Source organism: Onychomys torridus, chromosome 8 (assembly GCF_903995425.1).
Source record: "Onychomys torridus chromosome 8, mOncTor1.1, whole genome shotgun sequence".
Lineage (NCBI taxonomy): Eukaryota > Metazoa > Chordata > Mammalia > Rodentia > Cricetidae > Onychomys > Onychomys torridus.
In genome coordinates this window covers 91,750,861-91,773,274 of record NC_050450.1, presented here as the reverse complement: position 1 = coordinate 91,773,274, position 22,414 = coordinate 91,750,861, and the positions used below count along the sequence as shown (strand labels likewise).

Sequence of the window (22,414 nt, the reverse complement as noted above, 5' to 3'; positions counted from 1 at the left end):
GAAATTTTACTTGCCTAGGTTCTTGGGGCTGACCTTTTACTCTGTGCTGAAGGAGGTTGTGGTACCAAGCCTTCATGTGTCTCCAGTAAGTTCCCTTTCTGCCTGTGAGCTTAACCCTGAGTACAGATCTCATGTTTTCAAGAAGTTGTAATAGTATCTTTTCTTGACATAAAGATGCTACATATGGATGTCACTGTCAGTCCCAAAGACCTTCCCCCTTGGAGTAGTTAGTTGTATCGTGTGATTTATTTTACTTGCTGTCAACAGTGGCATTGTACTTTTTCCCCTTCGAGATAGACTTTTTTTTTTTTTAAGATTTTTATTTATTTATTATGTATACAGAAGAGGACGCCAGATCTCATTACAGGTGGTTGTGAGCCACCATGTGGTTGCTGGGATTGAACTCAGGACCTCTGGAAGAGCAGTCGGTGCTCTTAACCTCTGAGCCATCTCTCCAGCCCTTGAGATAGACTTCTTAAGACTCTCATTTCAGGGGTTGGGGATTTAGTTCAGTGGTAGAGCACTTGCCTAGCAAGCACAAGGCCCTGGGTTCGGTCCCCAGCTCCAACAACAACAAAAGACTCTCATTTGAGAAAAGGGTAAGCCATTTCTCACAGGAACACACTGTGTTGCACTTCCAGTGTTTTCACCTGTAGTTCTGAGGACAGCACTGAAGTCTGGTAATAAATTACTTCATAGGGTACTATTTCAGTGTAGTGTAAAGGAAAACTATGGTCAACAGAAACCATGGACCATGACAGTGAAACACTGAAGGTTAGTGTCCCTAGAAGAGTAAAGAGAGTCACAGGTCATCTTCATCTTAAGAAACTGAGCAAACAGCCCTATAGTCAGCTGGAGATGCTCTGGGGATTCTAGATCATCAGTCTTGTTAGTTTGGCTTATCAGTGACAGGTCTTGAATACTATTTTTGAAACTTCGTTTCCATCTGGATGGCCCTAAAAAGCCACATACACTGTCATTCAACATTTGTCAGGTGCAGACATCTAGCTTTATTCACAAATTGGTGCCATCTATCTGGACCTCAGAACTCTTCTGTACCCGTCCAACCCAGACAAACTTGCTTCTCCAAGTTTGTTTTGGCTGGTCAACCTATTATCTTGTGATGAAGATGTAGTTCCCATAGCCCACTGTTTTGTAATTGATGTATTTCCATTAGACTTTCTCCAAGGCAGCCTTTCCTCCGAATCTCAAAGGATAATGAAGCAAGTACTAGGTCAAAGAGACAGTTCCAGAGTAAAAGTGTTCATCTAAGTGGTAGTTAAAGAGTTTTCCAAAACTCGGTAACTGGTAGCTTCCCTTTTCCCTTCAGATATAGCTGCAGTTAGGGCTGGTTTCTGGATTTTCTGTTTAAAAAACTGACTTTAAAAATCCCTGTCTGTCCTCAGCAAGTGTATATTGCTGTATATCAGTGACATTGGTGGCTTGTCCTAAGGTGCATGTGAAGAAGGCAGCCTTCCCGTAGATGTCCTTCTTGACCTCAGTCAGTTGGTGTAAGTCTGTCTCTCTTTCCTTTTTAGGTTGTAAACATGTTAAAGGCATCCTGTTGTACGGACCCCCTGGCTGTGGTAAGACTCTCCTGGCTCGACAGATTGGCAAGATGCTGAATGCAAGAGAACCCAAGGTGGTCAATGGACCAGAAATCCTGAACAAGTATGTGGGAGAATCGGAAGCCAACATTCGTAAACTTTTTGCTGATGCTGAAGAGGAGCAAAGGAGGGTATGTAAGCATAAGATTAACATACTAAAAACTTCGTGTGGCCTACATGATGATTAACACCGAGTGATACCCAGAGACACAGAGCTGACCTGTGAGCTATATTTTGAAACAACTTGCAGGAAAAATTTAGTTGCTATCAATAGCTACATATAGCATTGCCCTAAAGCAGTGGTTCTCAACCTGTGGGTTGTGACCTCTTTGGGAGTTGAACAACCTTTTCACAGGGGTCACATATCAGATATCCTGCATATCAAATATTTATATTATAATTCATAATGGTAGCAAAATTACAGTTATGAAGAAGCAATGAAAATAATTTTGTGGTTGGGGGTCACCACAGCATGAGGAACTCTATCAAAGGGTTGCAGCATAAGGAAGATTGAAATCCCCTGGCCTAAAGGTTATGTGGGATTTACATGATGTGAAATGCCATTACTCACATGTTCAAAAACAGATCTTGGATATGTATTCAAGTAGTGTTTTTGGACCACACTGTTTCCAAACAGTTGAGCTCATTTGTCTTTTGGGGAAGGAGGGAAGTTATGTCCGTGAATAGACTGTAAGAATCCTCTATAGATAAAATCCCCCGTGAAGCAAATACCTTAGTCACACTGAGTCAGTTCAGTTGCGGAGTAGCATCTTTCAAATTACAGCATTACCACTTATTCCCACCTATAATGAAATGGAAGAATGCGGAAGTTATTTAGAGCTCCAAGGGCTATATTTAACTTGGCTACAAGTTTAAAAACTCAAAAGCTGGATTTGGGCCTTAGGAAAAAAAAATGATTTAAAAGCCAGACCTTGAGTTTCTTGACTGTGACAGTTTGATGTGTCGTTTTGACTGCATCACAAACTGCCCAGATGATTGGTTGTACATCCTGGGTGTGTTTGTAAAATTGTTTCTGGGTAAAATTAACTTTGAATTGTATGGCTGAGTAATGCAGACTGTCCTCTCACTTTGAGCCGATGTCTTCTAAGCAGGAACAAAGGACCTAGAAGCCACTGAACGACATTGTAAGAGCTGAGAGAAAAAAAATTTTTTTTTAAGTTTAATATGAATTATTGGGCTAGAGGTATATAGTTCAGTGGTGGAGCACTGTGTGAGGCCCTAGGTTCAATCCCAGCACTGCAAAATTAAATGAATGAATTTCTCATTCACACTAACATTTGAATGATGTTGCGCTTCCTGCTCTGAGGAGGTCAGGATGGTCTTTCTCTGTTGAGTTTTCTTTGCTCTGTATGGCCAACAATGGTGTTATGATGTCACCAGAACTCTTGCATCATTTTTTACATAACTCCAGCATTCTTCCACTGTATTACCATTATAACCTCTTGATCACAGCAGGGAGTAATTGCTAATGCTGTCGTCCCAAAGATGATGAAATAGCACAGTCCCTCTTAGAGTTAAGAAAAGGTCCAGTGGACTTTGTGGTTATTGAAAGATAAAATGAGGTTTAGTATATTTTAATAATATATGGGTTTTTTGTTGTTGTTGTTCTTTGGAAATTTAGAAAAAGAAAAAGCATGAGGCAACAGTCCCTACAAATAGTGTCAGCTAAAAAAAAAAAAAGAAAAGAAAAAACCCTAAAAAGGTAAAATTGAGTCTAATGGTAGATGGTAGCCATGGAGTTATGCACTAAACAAAGATGAGTTGAAGCGTAGTCCAGAGGAACAGCTCATCAAATCTCACTGTGAGAGTGTCCATGTAGCAGAATAGATAATTTTGGTACTATTTTTAAACTCAAAGCTTAAACATGGCACTGCTAATGATAAAACTGCACTGGCAAAGAGTTTCTAGATGGATATTAATCATACCCAGCCTGTTCTGGTATACCCAGCTAATGACCCCTTGGAGGGTAAATGTGTGTCACAAAAGCCTCCCCTTTGTGACTCTGGACAGTCCAGGCTGACAGAGGCGAGTGCTTTCACATAGGTCACCTCCATCAATTTAGAACAGCCACTTTAAAGGCGAGCGCCACCATGGCCTGCTGTTTTCTAAAACAGTTTCTCACTGAACCTACAGCTGCCATTTGGCTAGACTTGCTGGCTGACAAGCCCCCAGAACCGCCTGTCTGTCTTGCCCACCTAGTCTGGGGTTTCAGGTGCACACCACTGGCCAGCTTTTATACAGGCTCAGTGAGCGCTTTGCCCAGCGAGCTGTCCCCCCAGCCCATTCCTCGTTGTATTTTTCCTTTTTCCTTTTGGTTGTCACTGGTGGAGGGTTTTCTGCTGTTAGAATGAGTCTGATGTCCATTTAGAAGTAAACATGGTTCAAAATAGTTTTTTAAAAACATTTATTTCTTTTATTTGGTGTGTATTTGTAAGTTCCTGCATGTTTATGCATGAATATACCATATACATGTGCTGTATACATGTCCGGTGCCCTCAGAACCAGAACAAGGCATTGGGTTCCATAGAACTGGAGTTACAGTTGTTTGTGAGCTGCCGTGAGAGTGCTAAGGGTCAAATCTGAGTCCTCTGCAAGAGCATTCACACACACACACACACACAAAAAAAAAAAAAAAAAAACCACCAGATAAAAATTAATATGTATTGTAAAAATTTAAAGAGAATAAAATGTAGGTGACTATCAGTTTATATAATGAAGGTGGATTTAAAAAAGTAACAGAAAACAATAAAAATAAAGACTGATATTGGCCATTTGTGGTAGTCTGAATGTACTTGACCCGCATAATCTCATAGGGAGTGGCACTGTTAGGAGGTGTGGTTTTGTTGGAGTGGATATGGCCTTGTTAGAGGAAGTGTGTTAATGTAGGGTGGGCTTTGAGGTTTCCTATGCTCAGGATACTGCCCAGTGTGTCATTGACTTCCTATTGCCAGTAAGATGTAGGACTCTAAGCTTTTCCTCCAGCACCACATCTGCTTAGATGCCACCATGTTCCCCACCATGATGATAATGGACTGAACCTCTGAAACTGTAAACCACCCAATTAAATGTTTTCTTTATAAGAGTTTGCCAGGTCATGATGTCTCTTCACAGCAATAAAAACCCTAAAGACACCGTTTCAATACTAAAACCAAAGAGAACACTCACCTTCTACTTAACAAAAAGTATGCTATAAATAATATTAAGATAATAAAGGGCAAACTGAAATAAAATATTTACAAAATATATTAATAGACTTAATTTAAAAGCATTTTTATAAATCAGTAATAAAAGAAACATACAGTAGACAAATCAAATAATAAGAAAAACAGCAATGGTAAAAAATATATAACTTCTATTTTTGGTTGTGAGCCTAGCCTTTAACAGCTGAACCATCTCTCCAGCTCAAAAATATATAATTTAACCAGGCTGTGGTGGTGCACACCTTTAATCCCAGCACTCAGGAGGCAGAGCCAGGTGGATCTCTGTGAGTTCAAGGCCAGCCTGGTCTACAGAGCAAGTTCCAGGACACGCTCCAAAAGCTACACAGAGAAACCCTGTCTTGAAAAACAAACAAACAAAAAATATAATTTTGGTAATTATAAAAATGTGATTTAGAAGTAGAAAACTCAGTTCCTAGTACCATTAAAACCAATGAAACACACAAAGAAAGGTACTAGCACATTGGTAATTATTCTTTAAAGTTTCTGATATTTCTTACTTGTGAGAACATAACAAATAGGCACATTCATGCACTGTGGAATTCTAAACTGATTAAAAAATTTTTTTTTGAGAGGACTGATGATGTAGCCCTAAATTTATCCCTAGGACTTACAAAACAGCAACGACGAATTATTTTAGAAAAGCATTTGACACTCTATTTTAAGGTCTTTAAAATATCCAGTATACCCTTTAACCTAACAGTTGTATTTAGGAAGTAATTATGTATTTTGTCAAGGATTTATGTATAAAAATGTTAATTGCAGCAACATATATAATTAGAAATAATTAAATATCTAACAGAAAGGAATTAATGTAGAGTATGGGGGTTGAACTGTGAAACCAGTCATGATGAAATATTAGAGAGCTACTAATAATCATATTGTAGTTCTGGATTTAAGGTAATAACTAAACTGGAAAAGCAAGCAGGATGAGATTATTACATAGTAATAATATTTTGGCTAGTTGACTTTGGTGGTTATGATCTCCTTATGTTTTCATATATTTTCCCACATTGTATATTTTGCAATTAGGTATTTGGTAATTAGAGAGAGTGAGAGATTTTTGGCGTACTCAGCCCTAAATGGAATGTCTTTATCAATGTAAATGGACGTTTCTATGTCCCAACTGCCCCGTCCCAAATAACCGACTCAAAGGCTGAATATGAATTATAAATGCTCGGCTAATAGCTCAGGCTTATTACTAACTAGCTCTTACATTTTAAGTTAACCCATATTTCTATTTATGCTTTGCCACATGGTAGTACCTTTATTAGCATGGCATGTTCATTTGCTGCTCCCTCTGCATCTGGATAGTGATTCCTGACTCTGCCCTTCTCCTTCCCATCATCCTTAATTTGGTTGCCTGCCTGTCCTTCTTGCCTGGCTACTGGCCAATCAGCATTTTATTAAACCAGTTTGAGTGACAAATCTTTACAGTGTACAAGAGAATTATTCTACAGCAATCAAACCCCTCTTCTCCAGGATCAGGGATCAATAGGCAAAAGAGGCAGAAAGATTGTAAGAGCCAGAGGTGGTGGATAATTCCAAGGGAACAGTCTTCCAGACACAACAGGACTGATGCACATATAAAATCAGAGACCATGACAGTGTGCACAAGACCTACTCAAGTTCAAACTGGACAAAACCACACTGGGAGAAAAGGAAGTGGACACAGAGTCCCATCCCTAATCATGAAGCTATTTGCAGTTGATACCTACTAGAAGAGAACAAATCAGTTTTCTCCAACTGATTGTCGCTGAATATATCAACCACACTGCAGGGCAGGCCCCATGCACAGGAGAATTGGTCAACACAAAATGGGGTGTGTGTGTGTGTGTGTGTGTGTGTGTGTGTGTGTGGTTGTGGTTGTGGTTGTGTGTGTCGCATGAATGCTTTTTGTCTTGGTATTTTTTTCCTTATTGTTTTTTTTGTTGGTGGTGTTTTGTTTTGACTTGTTTTTTTGTATTGTTTTTGTTTTGAGAGAGAGAAAGAACGTGAAGTTGGGTGGGTAGGGATGTGGAGAGGATCTGGATAGAGTTGGGGAAAGGGAAAGAATACAATCAAAATATTTTTCATGAAAATAATTTTAATAAATAAAAGCAACATATTTTACTTTAAAACAAGTAGAAACAAAAATAAGTACTTGAAATTATTTTCAGGGGACAATAAGTGTTTAAGAGAATACAAGATGTGATGAGTTCCCATTTTTTAAATTAAAGTGTAGAAACCTGTAGAGACCAGCTAGATGATTTAGTGGGTAAAGGACCTCTGAGCTTACATAGTGAAAGGAGAGAACCAACTCTGTTCTCTGATCTCTTGTGATCCACAACTCACACACATAAATGTATACACACACATACACATACACACACACACATAAATGTACACACACACATACACACACCACCACCACCACCATAAATAACTGTAAATATAAAAAATAAAAATCTGTTATAATTTTAATAGCATTTATTTTTAGGTGATAAGAGTAGTTTTTAACTTTATTTTTAATTGTTTTATAACTTTTGCTAAGTTAACATATTTCCTAAGGTAAAAATACATCTCTCATTTTAATTGATTATAGATATTTTGTTTGTGTTTGTGTGCAAGGACTGACCTTTTGGAGGTCCTTCCGTTTGGGAGCCGTCTGTCCACCATGGAGATTTCAGGGATCTGATCGGGTCATCAGGCTTGAAGCATCACTCATCCCTGACCTTCTCTTTTAAAATTATGTGTGTGTGTGTGTTTGTATGTATGTTTGTATGTTTGTGTGTATATAAGTATGGGTGTGACTGTGGACATATATGTACCATGGCGTGTGTGTGGAGGGGAAAGGAAAACTTGTGGGAATCAGTTCTTAGACTGTGTGGGTCCCAGGGATTGAATTCAGGTCAGCAAGCCTTTACCTGCTGAGCCGTTTCAGCCTCTTGGAAAGATTGCATTTTTACAGGCTGGGTGTGTGGAGGCAAAAGTAGGTGAGTTGATGCTCCAGGCCAGCCAGGGCTACACAGAGACCCGTCTCAAACAAAACACACGTCTCGTGCCCTCCAAACAGGGATTGTATTTTTACCAGACATCAATATAACCATATCTAATCCTTAGGTTCACTGTGCTCATCACTTAATTCCTGTCATATATATATATATATATATATATATATATATATATATATATATATATATATATATTGGTTTTTCGAGACAAGGTTTCCCTGTGTAGCTTTGCGCCTTTCCTGGAACTCACTTGGTAGCCCAAGCTGGCCTCAAACTCACAGAGATCCACCTGCCTCTGCCTCCCAAGTGCTGGGATTACAGGCGTGTGTCACCACCGCCCAGCTCTATTTCTGTCATTTATATATTTTTATGTTTAGATTATGTGTATTCTCTTATGTTTTGGTTTTTTTGTTGTTGTTGTTGTTCTTTTTAGTGTTAAACATAGAAAGTAAAAGAATCATTATTGACATCAATTAATTTTATATTTCAAAATAGTAGAGAGGATTTTGATGCCTCCCAAATGAAGAAGTGTTGCATGCTTGAAGTGGTGGATATGTTACCTTGACCTGATTATACGTTGTATGCACACATTGAAATGTCATCACATCCCATAATAACCATGTGGTTACAATATATCAGTTAAGTTGGAAGATGTTTTCTAGTGTGTTCTTCCCTCTGGTCCCTCACAGGAAGCTTAATTACTAATTGCTAGGAAGCCCATGTTAATTTAAGCTAGAGAATTATTAGCTGTTTTGCAATTCAAACACCTTTGAGAGGGCAACAACCATGATTTAATTTATACTCATCTATATTTATTAGTCAAAATGCACCAAAATCAACCTGTAGAATGCTTTGTTTTGCCTTTCTTGATTAGTTTGTTTAATAATGCATTCAGATTGTGACCTCTAACAGAATTCCCTTCCTTCATAGCTTGGTGCTAACAGTGGTTTGCACATCATCATCTTTGATGAAATCGATGCCATCTGCAAACAGAGAGGAAGCATGGCTGGTAGCACAGGAGTTCATGACACTGTTGTCAACCAGCTGCTGTCCAAGATCGATGGTGTTGAGCAGCTGAACAACATCCTGGTTATTGGTATGTCTGAAGTAAAGGGTGACCCTACACCCTAACCTCTGGCTCACCCATCTGGGCTTTGGTGCCTGCTCTGCCCTCCCAGAGTGTCTTAACTGTTGTGTGCAGAGCTGCTGCTTGGGATGCTTTTTAGAAGGGAAAAACATTACTGCTTTATGGACATTGAAACCCCTACCTACAGGAGGGGAGACCTGTAACCCTCTCTCCTTTTAGCCACTTACTTGCTCTTGCTGAACCTTAAAAAAAAGTTCTCTTTTTAAAAAAGGCATTTCATTACAAAGTCTTGCAGTGTTTTCTACTAGATAAAAAATAAATGCTGTTTTTAGTTTAGTGTTATTTGGTTTGTGTTTGGCTTTTATAAAATGTCCTTAGGAAAGTTACTATGGGGGGGGGGGGCGCGGATGGGTGTTTCAGGACATGGTTTCTCTGTGTAGCCCTGGCTATCCCAAAATTCACTCTGTAGACCAGGCTGGCCTCAGACTCAGAGATCCTCCTGCCTCTGCCTCCCAAGTGGTGGGATTAAAGGTGTGCACCACCACCGCCCAGCTGGAAGGTTACTGTTTTTACATAGACTGAAGTACATTTTATCTTCCTTTACTTCCGATCATTTGCTCACTGTTCTTAATATCTGCATTCAGGAATGACCAATAGACCAGATTTAATAGATGAGGCTCTCCTTCGACCTGGAAGACTGGAAGTGAAAATGGAGATAGGTGAGTAAAGTAGGTCACTGGTGTGTGTGTGCGTGTGTGTGTGTGTGTGTGTGTGTGTGTGTGTGTGTGTGTGTATGTACATTTGCATGGTGTGCGTGTGTGTGGTGTGGTGTGTGTGTGAGCATGTGTGCATGTCTGTGTAGTATGTGTGAATGTATGTGGTATGTGTGTGCGTGTGTGTGAACATGTATGCATGTGTGGTGTGTGTGTGTGTGTGTGTGTGTGTGTGTGTGTGTGTGTGTGTAGTCTGCCAGTGTACCTGTGTTTTCACATGTGGTTTCAGAGTTCATTAATGAGAGCAGTGACGTATTAAATAATGCTCACTGTCTCATTACCTAGAAGAAAAGCGTTGGGATTGTAAACGTGTCTTCTGATGGACTCTGAAGACCAAGGAAATGTCTGTTTTGTTTCCTCAGGCTTGCCCGACGAGAAGGGTCGACTCCAGATCCTTCATATCCACACAGCGAGGATGAGAGGGCATCAGTTACTGTCTGCAGACGTGGACATTAAGGAACTGGCTGTGGAGACTAAGAACTTCAGTGGTGCTGAGCTGGAAGGTCTGGTGCGAGCAGCGCAGTCCACGGCCATGAACAGACACATAAAGGTCAGGAACACCGACGGGCAGGTGGAGCATGTGGCCTGGGAGTGCTAGGCCACCATTCTGTCTCTCTACCACACGGGCCAAGGAGAGTAATACTGGCTTTTGGTGTCGAGAGAGGTGAAGTAAGGATTAGTTTTCCACTGAAAGACAAATGGCTGGTGTCAGCCCAGGGGTGACCACCAGCTTATTTGGTCGGTACCAACCGGCAGACAGAGGGTTCTGAAGATCGACGTTGTCAACCTCTATGCTCTCCTAAGGTACACTCCGTCAAAGAAGCTGAGTTCCGCATCCAGGAGCTGCTGTGTGCAGCAAACACTGGATACTTGCTAGTTTTCAAGTTTGGGGCTGGAGACACAAGATGTGGATCTTGAACTTTTCCTTCAAGGGGTTCAGTCAGGAAGATGGACTAGTACAACGTTAGTTAGTTTCTGGTTTGTGTGTGTGCTACTGAGGGTTGAACTCAGGGCCTTTAATGCATGTTTTGCAAGCACTCTACCACTGAGCTACAGCCCTTTTATCGTTTTTATTTTGGTCTTGCTAATTTGCTCAGACAGGCCTTGAGCTGTGACATATCATAGACAAGCTTTGAGCTTATGATGCTCCTGCCTCAGGTTCCCATGTAGCTGGGATTGCAGGTGTAAATATGTAAAAATATGTAGTATCGAGTCTTTTATTTTGATAAGTAAAATCTGAGGAATAAGTGCACCTGGCTCTTTCTCAGGCTCGTTACTCCTGTAATTCCATAGCTCCCAGTCTCATCTGACAGTGCCTGTCTCCTCACCTTCTGATTGACGTGTAGAAATACCACTTGGGTGTTTTCTCTGATCTCAGATATAAGATTCTCCAACCACTTTCCCAATTGCTCCTGTTTCTTTTGACCCCAGCTCCCCAGGTTAAGATTGCAGAGTCACCTCTGTGTCCTAGTCAGGCTGTCTGTCATGAAGGGGTCTGTCTTGGAGCAATGTTTGTCCACCATGGTTGCCACCACCCACTTCCTCTCCTAACTGTCCTGGTTCAGACCATTTCATCTTCATGGCAGCCATGTCTGCAGAGCACGGTCATAGTTCCTTGCCTAGTTTCAGATCCGACTAACTGGCTCCTCCAGGTCCTTCCCCAGTTCATCTCTACGTAGTCCAGCCAAACTGAAGTACTCACTGGGTACCACACTCTGTTGTCTCCAGCCTTCCGCTCCTGCTGTTTTGTTTTGGTGCAGTTCTTCTGTGAACCTCAACACTCACCCCTTTCCTGGTGTGTATGCTGTCCTTTGCTTAAACCTTTTCTCCTTTTCCCGTTCAAGAATGCTCGACCGCCTTCCTTCCTGAAGTAGTCAGTCACATAGCATGTGTGATTCCTCCAGTTGGCTTTGACTCCAAATAGTTTACCGGGCAGGTGCGGGGCTCAGTGGGTAAAGGCATGTAGCATGCAAGCATTATGACCTGAATTGACCACCAGACGCATGTAAAGGTAGGAGAGAACCAAGTCCACAAGTTCACATGGACTGTCACACATGCTGCCCCTCCCCCATTACACACACACACACACACACACACACACACACACAAACACAAACACATTAATAAATAATAAATTCTTTTTAAAATGTAAATAAAAATAGGTTTATTATTGGACCTGGTGGGTACAGGCTTGTAGCCCAGTAGTTGGAAGCTAAGGCAAGAGGTTTGCTTTAAATTTAAGGCCTGCTTGAGGTATAGACCAGGTACCAGGCCAGCCAGGATTATATAGCAAGACTCTGCTTCAATACCCTTTTCAAAAACAAGTTTATTTAGTACCAGATATATGTCATATACTGTACAAGCAGTTAAAGCTGTAACTGCAAAGAATTTAATTGCCTTCTGTTGATCAGCACACACCCGTATACAAGAATAGAAAACAAACCAGGCGGTGGTGGCGCTTACCTTTAATCCCAGCACTCGGGAGGCAGAGGCAGGCGGACTTCTGTGAGTTCGAGGCCAGCCTGGTCTACAGAGTGAGTTCCAGGACAGGCTCCAAAGCTACACAGAGAAACCCTGTCTTGAAAACAAACAAACAAACAAACACGAAAATAATGCATGATAAAAGAAATGAGGAGACGTCAGATGGGATCAACTGTGGGGTGAAAGAAGCCTTCACAGAGGAATTCTCCAGAAGTATGTGAGTAGCTCTTGGTGTGCACAAAGGGATGTTTGCAGAGGCACGGGGACACAAACAGCATGATAGGTTAGAGTAACTTCGTATTGCCTCAGCAGGGAAGAGGAGGGATGCTAGGAGGCGGGATTGGGGAAGGTCGGGAGACAAGAGAGGATGAGCACAAGGAGCCTTCTGCTCTCTTTGCAGAGTTTCCTGTGAGTCATGTCAAACCCCTGAAGACTTTTAAGCATAGTGTGACATAGTATTACAGCATAAGATCTCTCTGGCGGCTATGTCAAGTGGGAGGCAGTTGGTGGCACAGGACAAGAGAGGGGGACTTTTATAACAGATCAGGCAGGAAGTAACGGCCTGAAGAGTGAGGTTGAGCATGTGGTCATTATTTAGGGCCATCCTATCTTTGGTTCTAGACCACACTTGACCAGACCCAGCCAACCACTAGTTCTTCTGCATAAAGCTTTAAAAGAATACAGTCATGCCCGTTACTGTGTGTATTTGTGGCTGTGTTTATGCTGTAATGGCAGAGCTTATTTTGCAACAGAAGCTCTGTGGCCTGAAAAGGCTTTTACAGAACAGGGTTGCTTGTCCATATTCTAACCCTTAAGTCCACATCTTCATCCTGCTCTTTTCCTTCTCCCTCCTTGCTACGAACACTGTAAATTAAGAGGTCAGTGAGATGGCTCAGTTGATAAAGGTGCTGCTAAGCCTGACAACCTGAGTTTTACCCCCAGAATCTACCTGGTAGAAAGAGAGGAGTAATTCCTGTAATTGTCCTCTGACCTCCACAAGCACATAGTGTCATGCATGCCCCCACCCATACATACACATTATACACATACACTAATATATTTTTTTTCCTTATTAGAGACAGAGTTTCTCTGTGGAGCCCTGGCTGGTCTGGAACTCACTCTATAGATCAGGCTAGCTTCAAACTCAGAGATCCACCTGCCTCTGCCTTCTGAGTGCTGGGATTAAAGGCATGCACCATCACTGCCTGGCATACTAATAATAAATTTAAGAAATAAAATTTGAAAGTTGGTTAGAACTTTAAAATGTTTACAGCATTCAGCAGTTTATTATGATATGCAAGTCTTCAGGGCACACACAAAAAACAAGTTTTATTCCTATCTCCTTTTCAGAACATTTGGGTCAAAGCAAAGATTGAGCTGGAAGACAGACTTCCTGGTGGGAAGTGGTTTTAGGTTTTCTGAAACAAGCAGGACGTCCAGTCGTGAACTACCTGGTGTTTGTGTCATTATACTTGAACCTGTGTTCGTGGTCAGCTGAACCTCACGTGACATTTGGTTGTTTTTATGTTGAGAGGAATTTCTGCTTCAGGTAGAGAAGACTAATAACCCAAATTTCTTCCCTGATCTGTTGAAAGGAATAATACAGGAGTTACAGCTGGAGCAACTCTCTGAGCTGTGTTTGTGAACTTCAATAAAATTACTTCTTCTTTCCCATAGACCTGTTGGCTGATTAAAGTCATTCTTCCCTTAATTTCGGAGGAATGATAAGAGCCTGGAAAGGTCAGGTTTAGAAGGTTACAAAGCGTAAGGGTGACCACTTGATATTTGCTGGTGTTGAAATACGAGCTTATGAATTTGTGTCTAAACTGGTAGGTGTTGCTGCTTCTGTATTGATTAGCTGATACAAATAAAATACTGAAAATAGCTTATTAACTCAACCAAATGGGGAAAAAAAGGTTTTTTGAATGAGTAGAAGTTCAGAATTGTTGAGTTTTAAAAATAAAATTGTGTTGATATTGATAAAATAGTAGGTGTTTACTAGGAAAAACCCAACATTAATGACCAAGCAGAATAATTCAGCACTAAAGTATCATTTACAGTTAGGTGACTTTAAAAATTTCTGGAGTGCCTGGATACAGTTTGTTCTCCTCCCCCACTCCTGGCCATTTAGTTCCTTATAATCGTCTGTTGTTGTTGACTCAGGCTTCTGTGTAGCCCTGACTATCTTCACTGTGTAGTCCAGGCTGGCCCAGAACTCCCTCCTCCTGCCCCAGCCTCCCAAGTGCTGGGATTGCACATACAAGCTACAATATCCAGCTTAAATTTCAAAAAAAATTTATAATTGACATATTAGCCATATGTGTAGGCTAATTTTAATACATGTATGCAATATAAAATGAATAGTTTGGGATAACTGGCATACTCACACATTTCTTGGTTCGGGGAACATTCAGAATCTCTGTACTAGCAGTTTTGAAATAAACACTAATGTGCCAGCCTGGGAACCACCCTCTCCATCCCCTCACACTCAGGGCCTCTGCTAATCACTTGTATCTGTGTTTTTAGGCAAGGTCTCAGTAGACCAGGCTGGCCTCAAACTCTAGAGCCTCCTGCCTCCATCTCTTTAGGTGCTAGGTTCCTGTGGGTACTGCCTTTAGGAAAAACTGAGGTATCACTCCATGGGCCCTGTTAGTGCTCAAGAGAGGGTTCTTAGAAAAACAAGCCTGCCAGGCAGTGGTGGCTCACATCTTTAATCCCAGCACTCGGAAGGCAGAGGTAGGCGGATCTCTGTGAGTTTGAGGATGGCCTGGTCTATAGAGTGAGTTCCAGGACAGGTTCCAAAGCTACAGAGAGAAACCCTGTCTCAGAAAACCAAAAAATAAAAAAAGAAAGAAAGAAAAAAGAAAAACAAGTCCTCCAGCTTCTTGCTTGGAGATGGGAATTCTTCCTCCTACACATGCCCTTACTCCAGGGCCCTTGCCAAAAACTATGCCATGTTGTTTAGACTTTCAGCATCCCAAACCGAGATCGATCAATCAATCTCTCTCTCTCTCTCTCTCTCTCTCTCTCTCTCGCTCTCTCGCTCTCTCGCTCTCTCGCTCTCTCGCTCTCTTAAATAAAGCCAGTATGTTTCAGATATTAAGGATTCAAGGATGCCAGATATACAGGGAAAATTAGAAAAGCTCAAACAGCCCTTCCCTTTCTTGAGCTAGCCAGCATTTGAGATATACCATTGCTATTTGCTTTCTCCACGTTAGTATTCATAGACACACATACTTTATAGAAAGGGGCATAAGAATAATTGTACTGAGAGTTTTATTTTTCATTCTCCAGTATATTTTGGAAATTGCATCTTAGCACTTGTAAGGTCCCTCCATTATTTAGGACTGATGTCCAGTAGTCTAGTAAACTACCACATACAAGATAACTAGACTGGGCGTGATAGTGATAAAATCTCTGTAGAAGATGGCGATAGGAAGTCCACTTGGGCCCAGGAGTTTGAGGCCAGCCTGCACAAGCCATGAGGCCAGAGAACATGCACATCCTATTTCATGCTTTGTTTTTTATTTTGGGGGCACTCAGTAAATATATTGGACGAATAAGCTAATATTTTATTTAACATTAAATTATTTCTGGCTCTGGCTATTTTAAAATGCTGCTGAACAGTGCTCATCTATGTCTCCTGGTACAGTAAGAAGGCCGTTTTCTAGAGTGGAAATCTAGTTGTGTTTGTGACTACTGGTTTCATTGTCTCCTGGTATTGCCAGCGAGAACCATCACACCAGTTCTAGTCCAGGTTTATGGGCTTGTTTTTGTTTCTCAGAAAGGCTCTGGGACTTCACCTTCTTCTTTGATGTTCAGTGGGTTTGCCCCAGTGTGTCTAGACAGGCTGGATTTCTTTCTATTGATCCCGATCAGCGCTCATTGAACTGCAAAGACACACCTTTCTCCAGCTGGGGCCAGTCCCCCTCCCTTTGCCGGCTCTTCTGTGTTAATCAGTTTCTCGGTCCTCTGCTCCTAAGACTGTTCGGGCGAGTGGCAGGTTTGCTGTGGTGTGTCATCTTTTCCTGCTGCTGTCCCTTGCTGGGATTTGGGGCAGAAAAGGAAACAAATGCATGTTTTCTGTTTGCCATCTTGATCCAGTTTCCTGACATAGTTCTTTTTATCCCTCAAGGCTGAGTTTTCCTTTTTAAATGTCTATTTTTTTTTTCTTTTTTAGATGTCTCAGCAGTCTGTCCCTAAAGGAACATGACTCATATTTTATAATATCCATGGAAGGTTGATGTGTGCCTAACACAGTCTTGTTTTATAGTCACTGTTTTTAAGATGCCTTTTTTAAAAAGCCATGATATCAATTTTAAAATGCAATTCCCTTGCTTTGTGCTATTGGGAGTGTGCCCAGTCACATTAAAAAAAAAAAAAAAAAAAGCATTGCTATCTTAATCACTCATCAGGTCCAGGCAGCTCCAAGTGCTGATAGAGGCCTTGGTGCTTCTCCAGATGTGCAAGCTCCAGGTGCAGGGAGCAGAGTATTTGGGGCTGGCACTTAGGTTCTTGAGTACAAATCAGAGTTTTAAGTTCTTAGTCTCCTGGAGTAAGTCATGGTTCTTAAACTCAGCTCAGTACCAGAGTCATCTGTGGCACTTTCTAAAACTAGAGGTGCCTGGGTCCTCCACTGAACTGTTCAGTGTCCTTCAAGGTGGGTCTGCTGGCATCTGCATATCTGAAAAGACTCGATCATGTGTGATACACAGCCAAGGCTGGACATCATTGTCCCTGAGTAGTTCTTTATTGTGTTAAAGTAAATGTAGCCTTAACTGTTTTAATTGTACATTTCAGTGATATTAAATACTTTCATAATATGTAGCCATCACTACCACCCATATTCAGAACTCTTCATTTTGTGAGTCTGAAACTTTGTATCTATTAACAAAGTAACCCTCTGTTTCCATCTCCTCCCATCCCCTGTAACTACGGCTCTATTTTTTGTAGGACCTTGAGTGGTACCCTGTGTCATTCAAGGAGTCATACAGTGTTTGTCTTTTGTGACTGGCTTGCCTTCGTCAACACAATGTCTTCAAGGTCATCTGTGTTGTATGATGCTCAGATGTCCTTCTTTCTAAGACTGAATAATACTCTGCTGGGTGTCCATAACATGTCTGCTTGTCCATTCATCTGTCGGTGAACATCTGGGCTGCTTCCTCACCTCAGCTGCCCCGTTCAATGCCCTTGTGAACATGGCTGTAAAATGCCTAAGACCCAATTTCTGCTCTCTGGGGTATATATCAAAGGAGATATGGTTAGATCATAAGGCAATCCCAGTTTTCCTTCTTTCCTTCCTTTCTTCCTTCCTTCCTTCCTTCCTTCCTTCCTTTCTTTCTTTCTTTCTTTCTTTCTTTCTTTCTTTCTTATCTCTCTCTCTCTCTCTCTCTCTCTCTCTCTCTCTCTCTCTCTCTTTCGCCTGAGACAGGGTCTCTTTGTGTAGCCCTGGCTGTCCTGGAACTCGCTCTGTAGACCAGGCTTGCCTCAAACTCAGAGATCTGCCTGACTCTGCCTCCCAGTGCTGAGATCAAAGTGGTGAACCACCACACCTGGCCTCAGTCCTGGTTTTATTTTTGTGAAGAGCTTTTGTGTTTTACATTTCTATCAACTCAGGGGTTCTAATTTTTCCAAATCCTTGCATTCACTTATTTTCTGATTATTTTGGGTTGGTTTTTTGTAGTCATAACTACCTTGTGAGTATTAGGTGAAATGTCATTGTGGTTTTCGTTATTTGGGAATTTTAAAGCAGGATATTGATATGATTCCTATACTGGCCTTGAACTTGCCACCTTCTTGCCTTAACCTCCTGATTGCTGGTGTGCACCATACTTCACTTTGTGTACTTCTCTAAGAATTAGTGGTGGTGTCCATCTTTTAATGTGCTGTTGACAGTCACAACATGTCTGGGAAGGCTCTAGAGGACATGCTGATGTTTGGCCAAGGTCGGACGCCATTGTCTCCATTCCTTAGAGGAAATGTCTGTTCAAGTACCTAGTTTTTGTTACTGGTTTTTGGGAGCAGTGTATATTCCGGCTATTAACCTCTTTAACATATGTGATTTGAAGTGATTGAGAATTTCATATGTGAACATATTCTTTTAACTCCTCTATTCTGAGTCTGGGAATACTGCTAAGTTTCCTAAACTCTTTTGTTTATTTCTTCTCAGGCCAGTACGAAAGTAGAGGTAGACATGGAGAAAGCAGAGAGTCTGCAGGTGACGAGGGGAGACTTCCTGGCTTCTTTGGAGAACGACATCAAACCAGTGAGTATGCAATGTTGAGAGTGGCCCCGCAGAGTGGGTGTGGCCCACAGAGTGGGTGTGGCCCACAGAGTGGGTGTGGCCCGCAGGGTGGTGACCGCTACTGTGGAAGAGGGAAAATTCCCTTCTACCCTGTGCTTCAGGACCTGTTGTTACCCCTGGTTTTATAGCATGAGAAAACCTTACTGTAGCAATCAGTGAACACTGATTGCTCGGTCTTTGATCAATACTTCCTGTAACGGAGATCTTACCTTCTTACAAAGCAGCCCTTTCAGTTTTGAGACTTTCTAGTTCTTAGTTGTTCATATTGAACTTTGTAGGTTTTTACATAGCCTCAAGCTACAGAAGCCTAAATGCAATCCTTCCTTTCCATGTCAGCTACTATGACATGGAAAATGAACCTTTGGGAGCTGGAAAGATGGCTCCTTGGTTAAGTGTGCACTGCTCTTACAGAGAACCTGAGTTCAGTTCCCAACACCCAACTCAGAGATGTGCCTGCTTCTGCCTCCACAGTGCAGAGGGATTTACATGGGCTAAGCTCAGCTTGGTCCTTCTCCAAAGTCTCTGTGGAGTTAGACTTGATTTTATTGCCACTTTTTATCCAACGCATTGGAGAATGAGATGGTTTTTGTTTCTTGGTCAGAAATCATTTAATCCAAAATGTCTGCCAAGAGGACATGGCAAAGAATGGGTTGTGTGACCCAAACAGTACAGTGATAGAGACAAAAAGAGATGAGACAGTTTAGTTTCAATACTAAAGACTGAAATACTCTCCTTCCTTCTGCCTTGATAGGCGTTTGGCACGAACCAAGAGGACTATGCAAGTTACATTATGAATGGAATCATCAAGTGGGGCGACCCTGTGACCCATGTCCTGGATGATGGAGAGCTGCTGGTCCAGCAGACTAAAAACAGTGACCGGACCCCGTTGGTTAGCGTCCTTCTGGAAGGTAAGAAGGGTGATTCGATGTCCTTAAAGGTTTGAAAATACAGAGGCCAGGCAGTGGTGGTGCACGCCTTTAATCCCAGCACTCGGGAGGCAGAGGCAGGCAGATCTCTGTGAGTTCAAGGCCAGCCTAGGCTACAGAGTGAGTTCCAGGACAGCCAGGGCTACACAGAGAAACCCTGTCTTGAAAAACCAAAATAAAAAAAAAAAAGAAAGAAAAGAAAAGAAAAGAAAAGAAAAATACAGAGAAGGCAGCATTTGTTTTAAAAAGCTATTCCATACATTTCAGAAAGGTAAATGACTTTCAGTTCTAAGCTTTGTTCATGATAGGCACATAGTACCCTAGCCTAGGTGCCGATGTTGGGCAGATTGAATAGGGAAGTAGGATGTCACAGACACATGACAGCAGTGAGTTCTCACAAGAATGTGCTTCTCTAGGACTTAATAGATTGGCACTGAGAACTCAGTGTAGGAACTTGTGATGTAGAGACAAAGACAGTCGAGCATCAGTCTTGGCATAGAGAAGACTTGTAAAGAAAGAAATCCTGCAGGACCATGTGGGGCTCACACCTTTAATCCCAGCACTCAGTAGACAGAGGTGGGAGGCTCTCTCTAGACCAGCCTGGTCAACAGAATGAGTTCCAGGACAGCCAAGGCTACACAGAGAAACCCTGTCTCAAAAAGCCAAAAAATAAAATAACATGAAAATTAAAAAAAAAAAAAAAAGATAAATAAATATGGGCAAAGTATCAAACATGATCCCCAGCCTGGTCACAGCAGGCTGTTCATCAGAGAACACTGGCAGAGAGACAGGTTTTAAGAAGAAAGCTCATGAACTCACTCTTTAGCAGCTGAATTCCAGGTTCCTGTAGGATAATGTGATTAGCGGTGTTGACTAGCTTATTTGCTTTGCAGGTCCGAAGCTCATGGGAGCAGTATGGCTGCCCGAGATCAGGATCTGCCCTTGTAGTCACAGGAATAGAGACAGTCCTTTATAGAAAGGGCTGGATGAGATGCAGACAGGGTCTGGAATTTTTATCTGAGACTTGTTAACAGTTCAGGACTAAATAGAACAGGAAAAAATGACAAGGAAGACTAAGTATAATGGAGGGGAGGAGGAAGAGAGAGGGTGTGCTGTCAGGAAGCCAAGAAAGGTGCTTCGCTTCGGGACAGAGGAGCTGCGAGCTCCTCACAAGTCAGAAGAATACCTGTGTGGAGTTGGTGACCTTGATAGGAGTCTGACCATGTGGTAGAGGCCCTACCTACGTCTGGGTGAAGATGGCTGAGAGATGGAAGGTCCAGCAGCCAGGGAGATACGTAGGGAAGTTCCACTCTAAAGAGAAATGAAGGGGTGAGGTTGAGGAGTATGAAGCCCAGAAAGAGGGATTGGGCTTATTTATCAAGCTTTCAGATCTGCAAAACTTATTTAAATACTGTTGGAAGTGTGGCATTTAAATGTCCCATTCCAGAGAGGATGGCATGGAAGGACTGGCTGGTTGTGACTAGAAAGAAGGACATGTCTTCCAATACACAGAAGGGGGTGGTGGTGTGTGTCTAATTGCAGGTGATTATGGATTTGATTGCCTTTGTGAGAACAAATGAGTCTTCAGCATTCTAGCCTTATGACGCATTTGTTTCTAATAAAGCAGTTGTCCCCTGCACCAATATCATCTCTTAAGAAAACTGTATTTTTGTTACCAAGAGAGAAAAATATTTGATACAACTAATAATTCACATACTGATATGCATATGGATACATTTTCTTTCTTTCAGAAGCAAAATCCTTGTGTTCTTGCTTAGTCAGAAGGTTGGAAGATTAAGGGCATGTGAGAAAGCAGGAAGGCATGCATTTCACCATCCTTTTGAGAAATGCTAATCAGTTCATTAAGTTTAGTTGCTAATAAATAAAAGGAAACATGTCTGCTGTGAAACTGTCAGGAAATGTTAATGAGCAACTAGTTGAGGCCTCAGAGCCTTGTGGAGAAAAGTTTAAACTTGTTTGATGCTCTGTGCTTAGGTTTGCCTTTTTCCCTCTACCTGCCTTTTTATGCAGGCCCTCCGCACAGTGGGAAGACTGCCCTCGCTGCAAAGATTGCAGAGGAGTCCAACTTCCCCTTCATCAAGATCTGCTCCCCAGATAAGATGATCGGCTTCTCTGAGACGGCCAAGTGTCAGGCCATGAAGAAGGTATCAAGATCTTGATTTTCATTTTCATTCCCAATCTCAGATGAGTGGGTGCATATGTTCAAACGCACACGTACCTATATACGCATGCGTACAAAGCCGTAGCAACTCTGGCCTCAAACAGAACTGTCAGCGGAACTTGAGAGCAGATGGTGACCGTTTCAGATTCTCTAACTTTGTGGTGCATTTGTGTTGAGAGTTTCTTTGCCTTCCAAATTTTACTGTCTTAGTACCTATCAACAGTAATTTTCACCTCTTGTCTATATCAACTTGATTAAAGAAAGATCACTCAAGAGGGTCAGGTAGAGTGGAATAAATTCTTTTATGTTTTGTTTCTTTAGTTCTTCATCAGCATACAAAGCCAAACTGTTCAGGTTCAGTTAAGTTGACTATAGTTTGGAAAAGAACAGAAATTAAAATGTCTGTCGAAGCTTTTCTCAAGAACCCCTACACAGGACGGTTGTGTATCCCGTGATAAAGAAGAACCTGATTGCCAGGTTAATGCCCTCCTCACCCTTCTCCCTTTCTACAATTGTGTCACCTTCTGACTGCCACTCTGAGCCATTAGTGAAGTTAGAGTGACACAGAGTAGAGTTGGGACCATCTGGTCCATCTCACCTGCATCCAGGCAAGAACCGAAGAAAACCTCTGGAATGGGCGCCATGGTGGCGGCGAATACGTTTGACCCCAGCACTCAGGAAGCAGAGGCAGGAGGATCTCTGTGAGTCCGAGGTCAGCCTGGTCTACAGAGTGAGATCCAGGACAGCCATGGCCACACAGAGAGACCCTGTCTCTTTTCCCTTGGTGCCTGTGTTGATGTCGATATTCTGATTTTGCATACC

The 22,414-nt window shown here is 41.9% G+C and overlaps 1 protein-coding gene across 1 annotated transcript in view; it reads left to right on the top strand.

Moving 5' to 3' along the window:
* The window catches only part of Nsf (N-ethylmaleimide sensitive factor, vesicle fusing ATPase), a 138,980-nt gene that overhangs the window by 78,747 nt on the left and 37,819 nt on the right, over window positions 1–22,414 (top strand). The window contains exons 9-15 of the mRNA XM_036195643.1: window positions 1,539–1,738; window positions 8,770–8,935; window positions 9,571–9,645; window positions 10,062–10,249; window positions 18,350–18,445; window positions 19,236–19,392; window positions 21,442–21,575. Of these exons, the coding sequence (XP_036051536.1) occupies window positions 1,539–1,738; window positions 8,770–8,935; window positions 9,571–9,645; window positions 10,062–10,249; window positions 18,350–18,445; window positions 19,236–19,392; window positions 21,442–21,575 (1,016 nt within the window). The remainder of the gene's footprint in view (window positions 1–1,538; window positions 1,739–8,769; window positions 8,936–9,570; window positions 9,646–10,061; window positions 10,250–18,349; window positions 18,446–19,235; window positions 19,393–21,441; window positions 21,576–22,414) is intronic.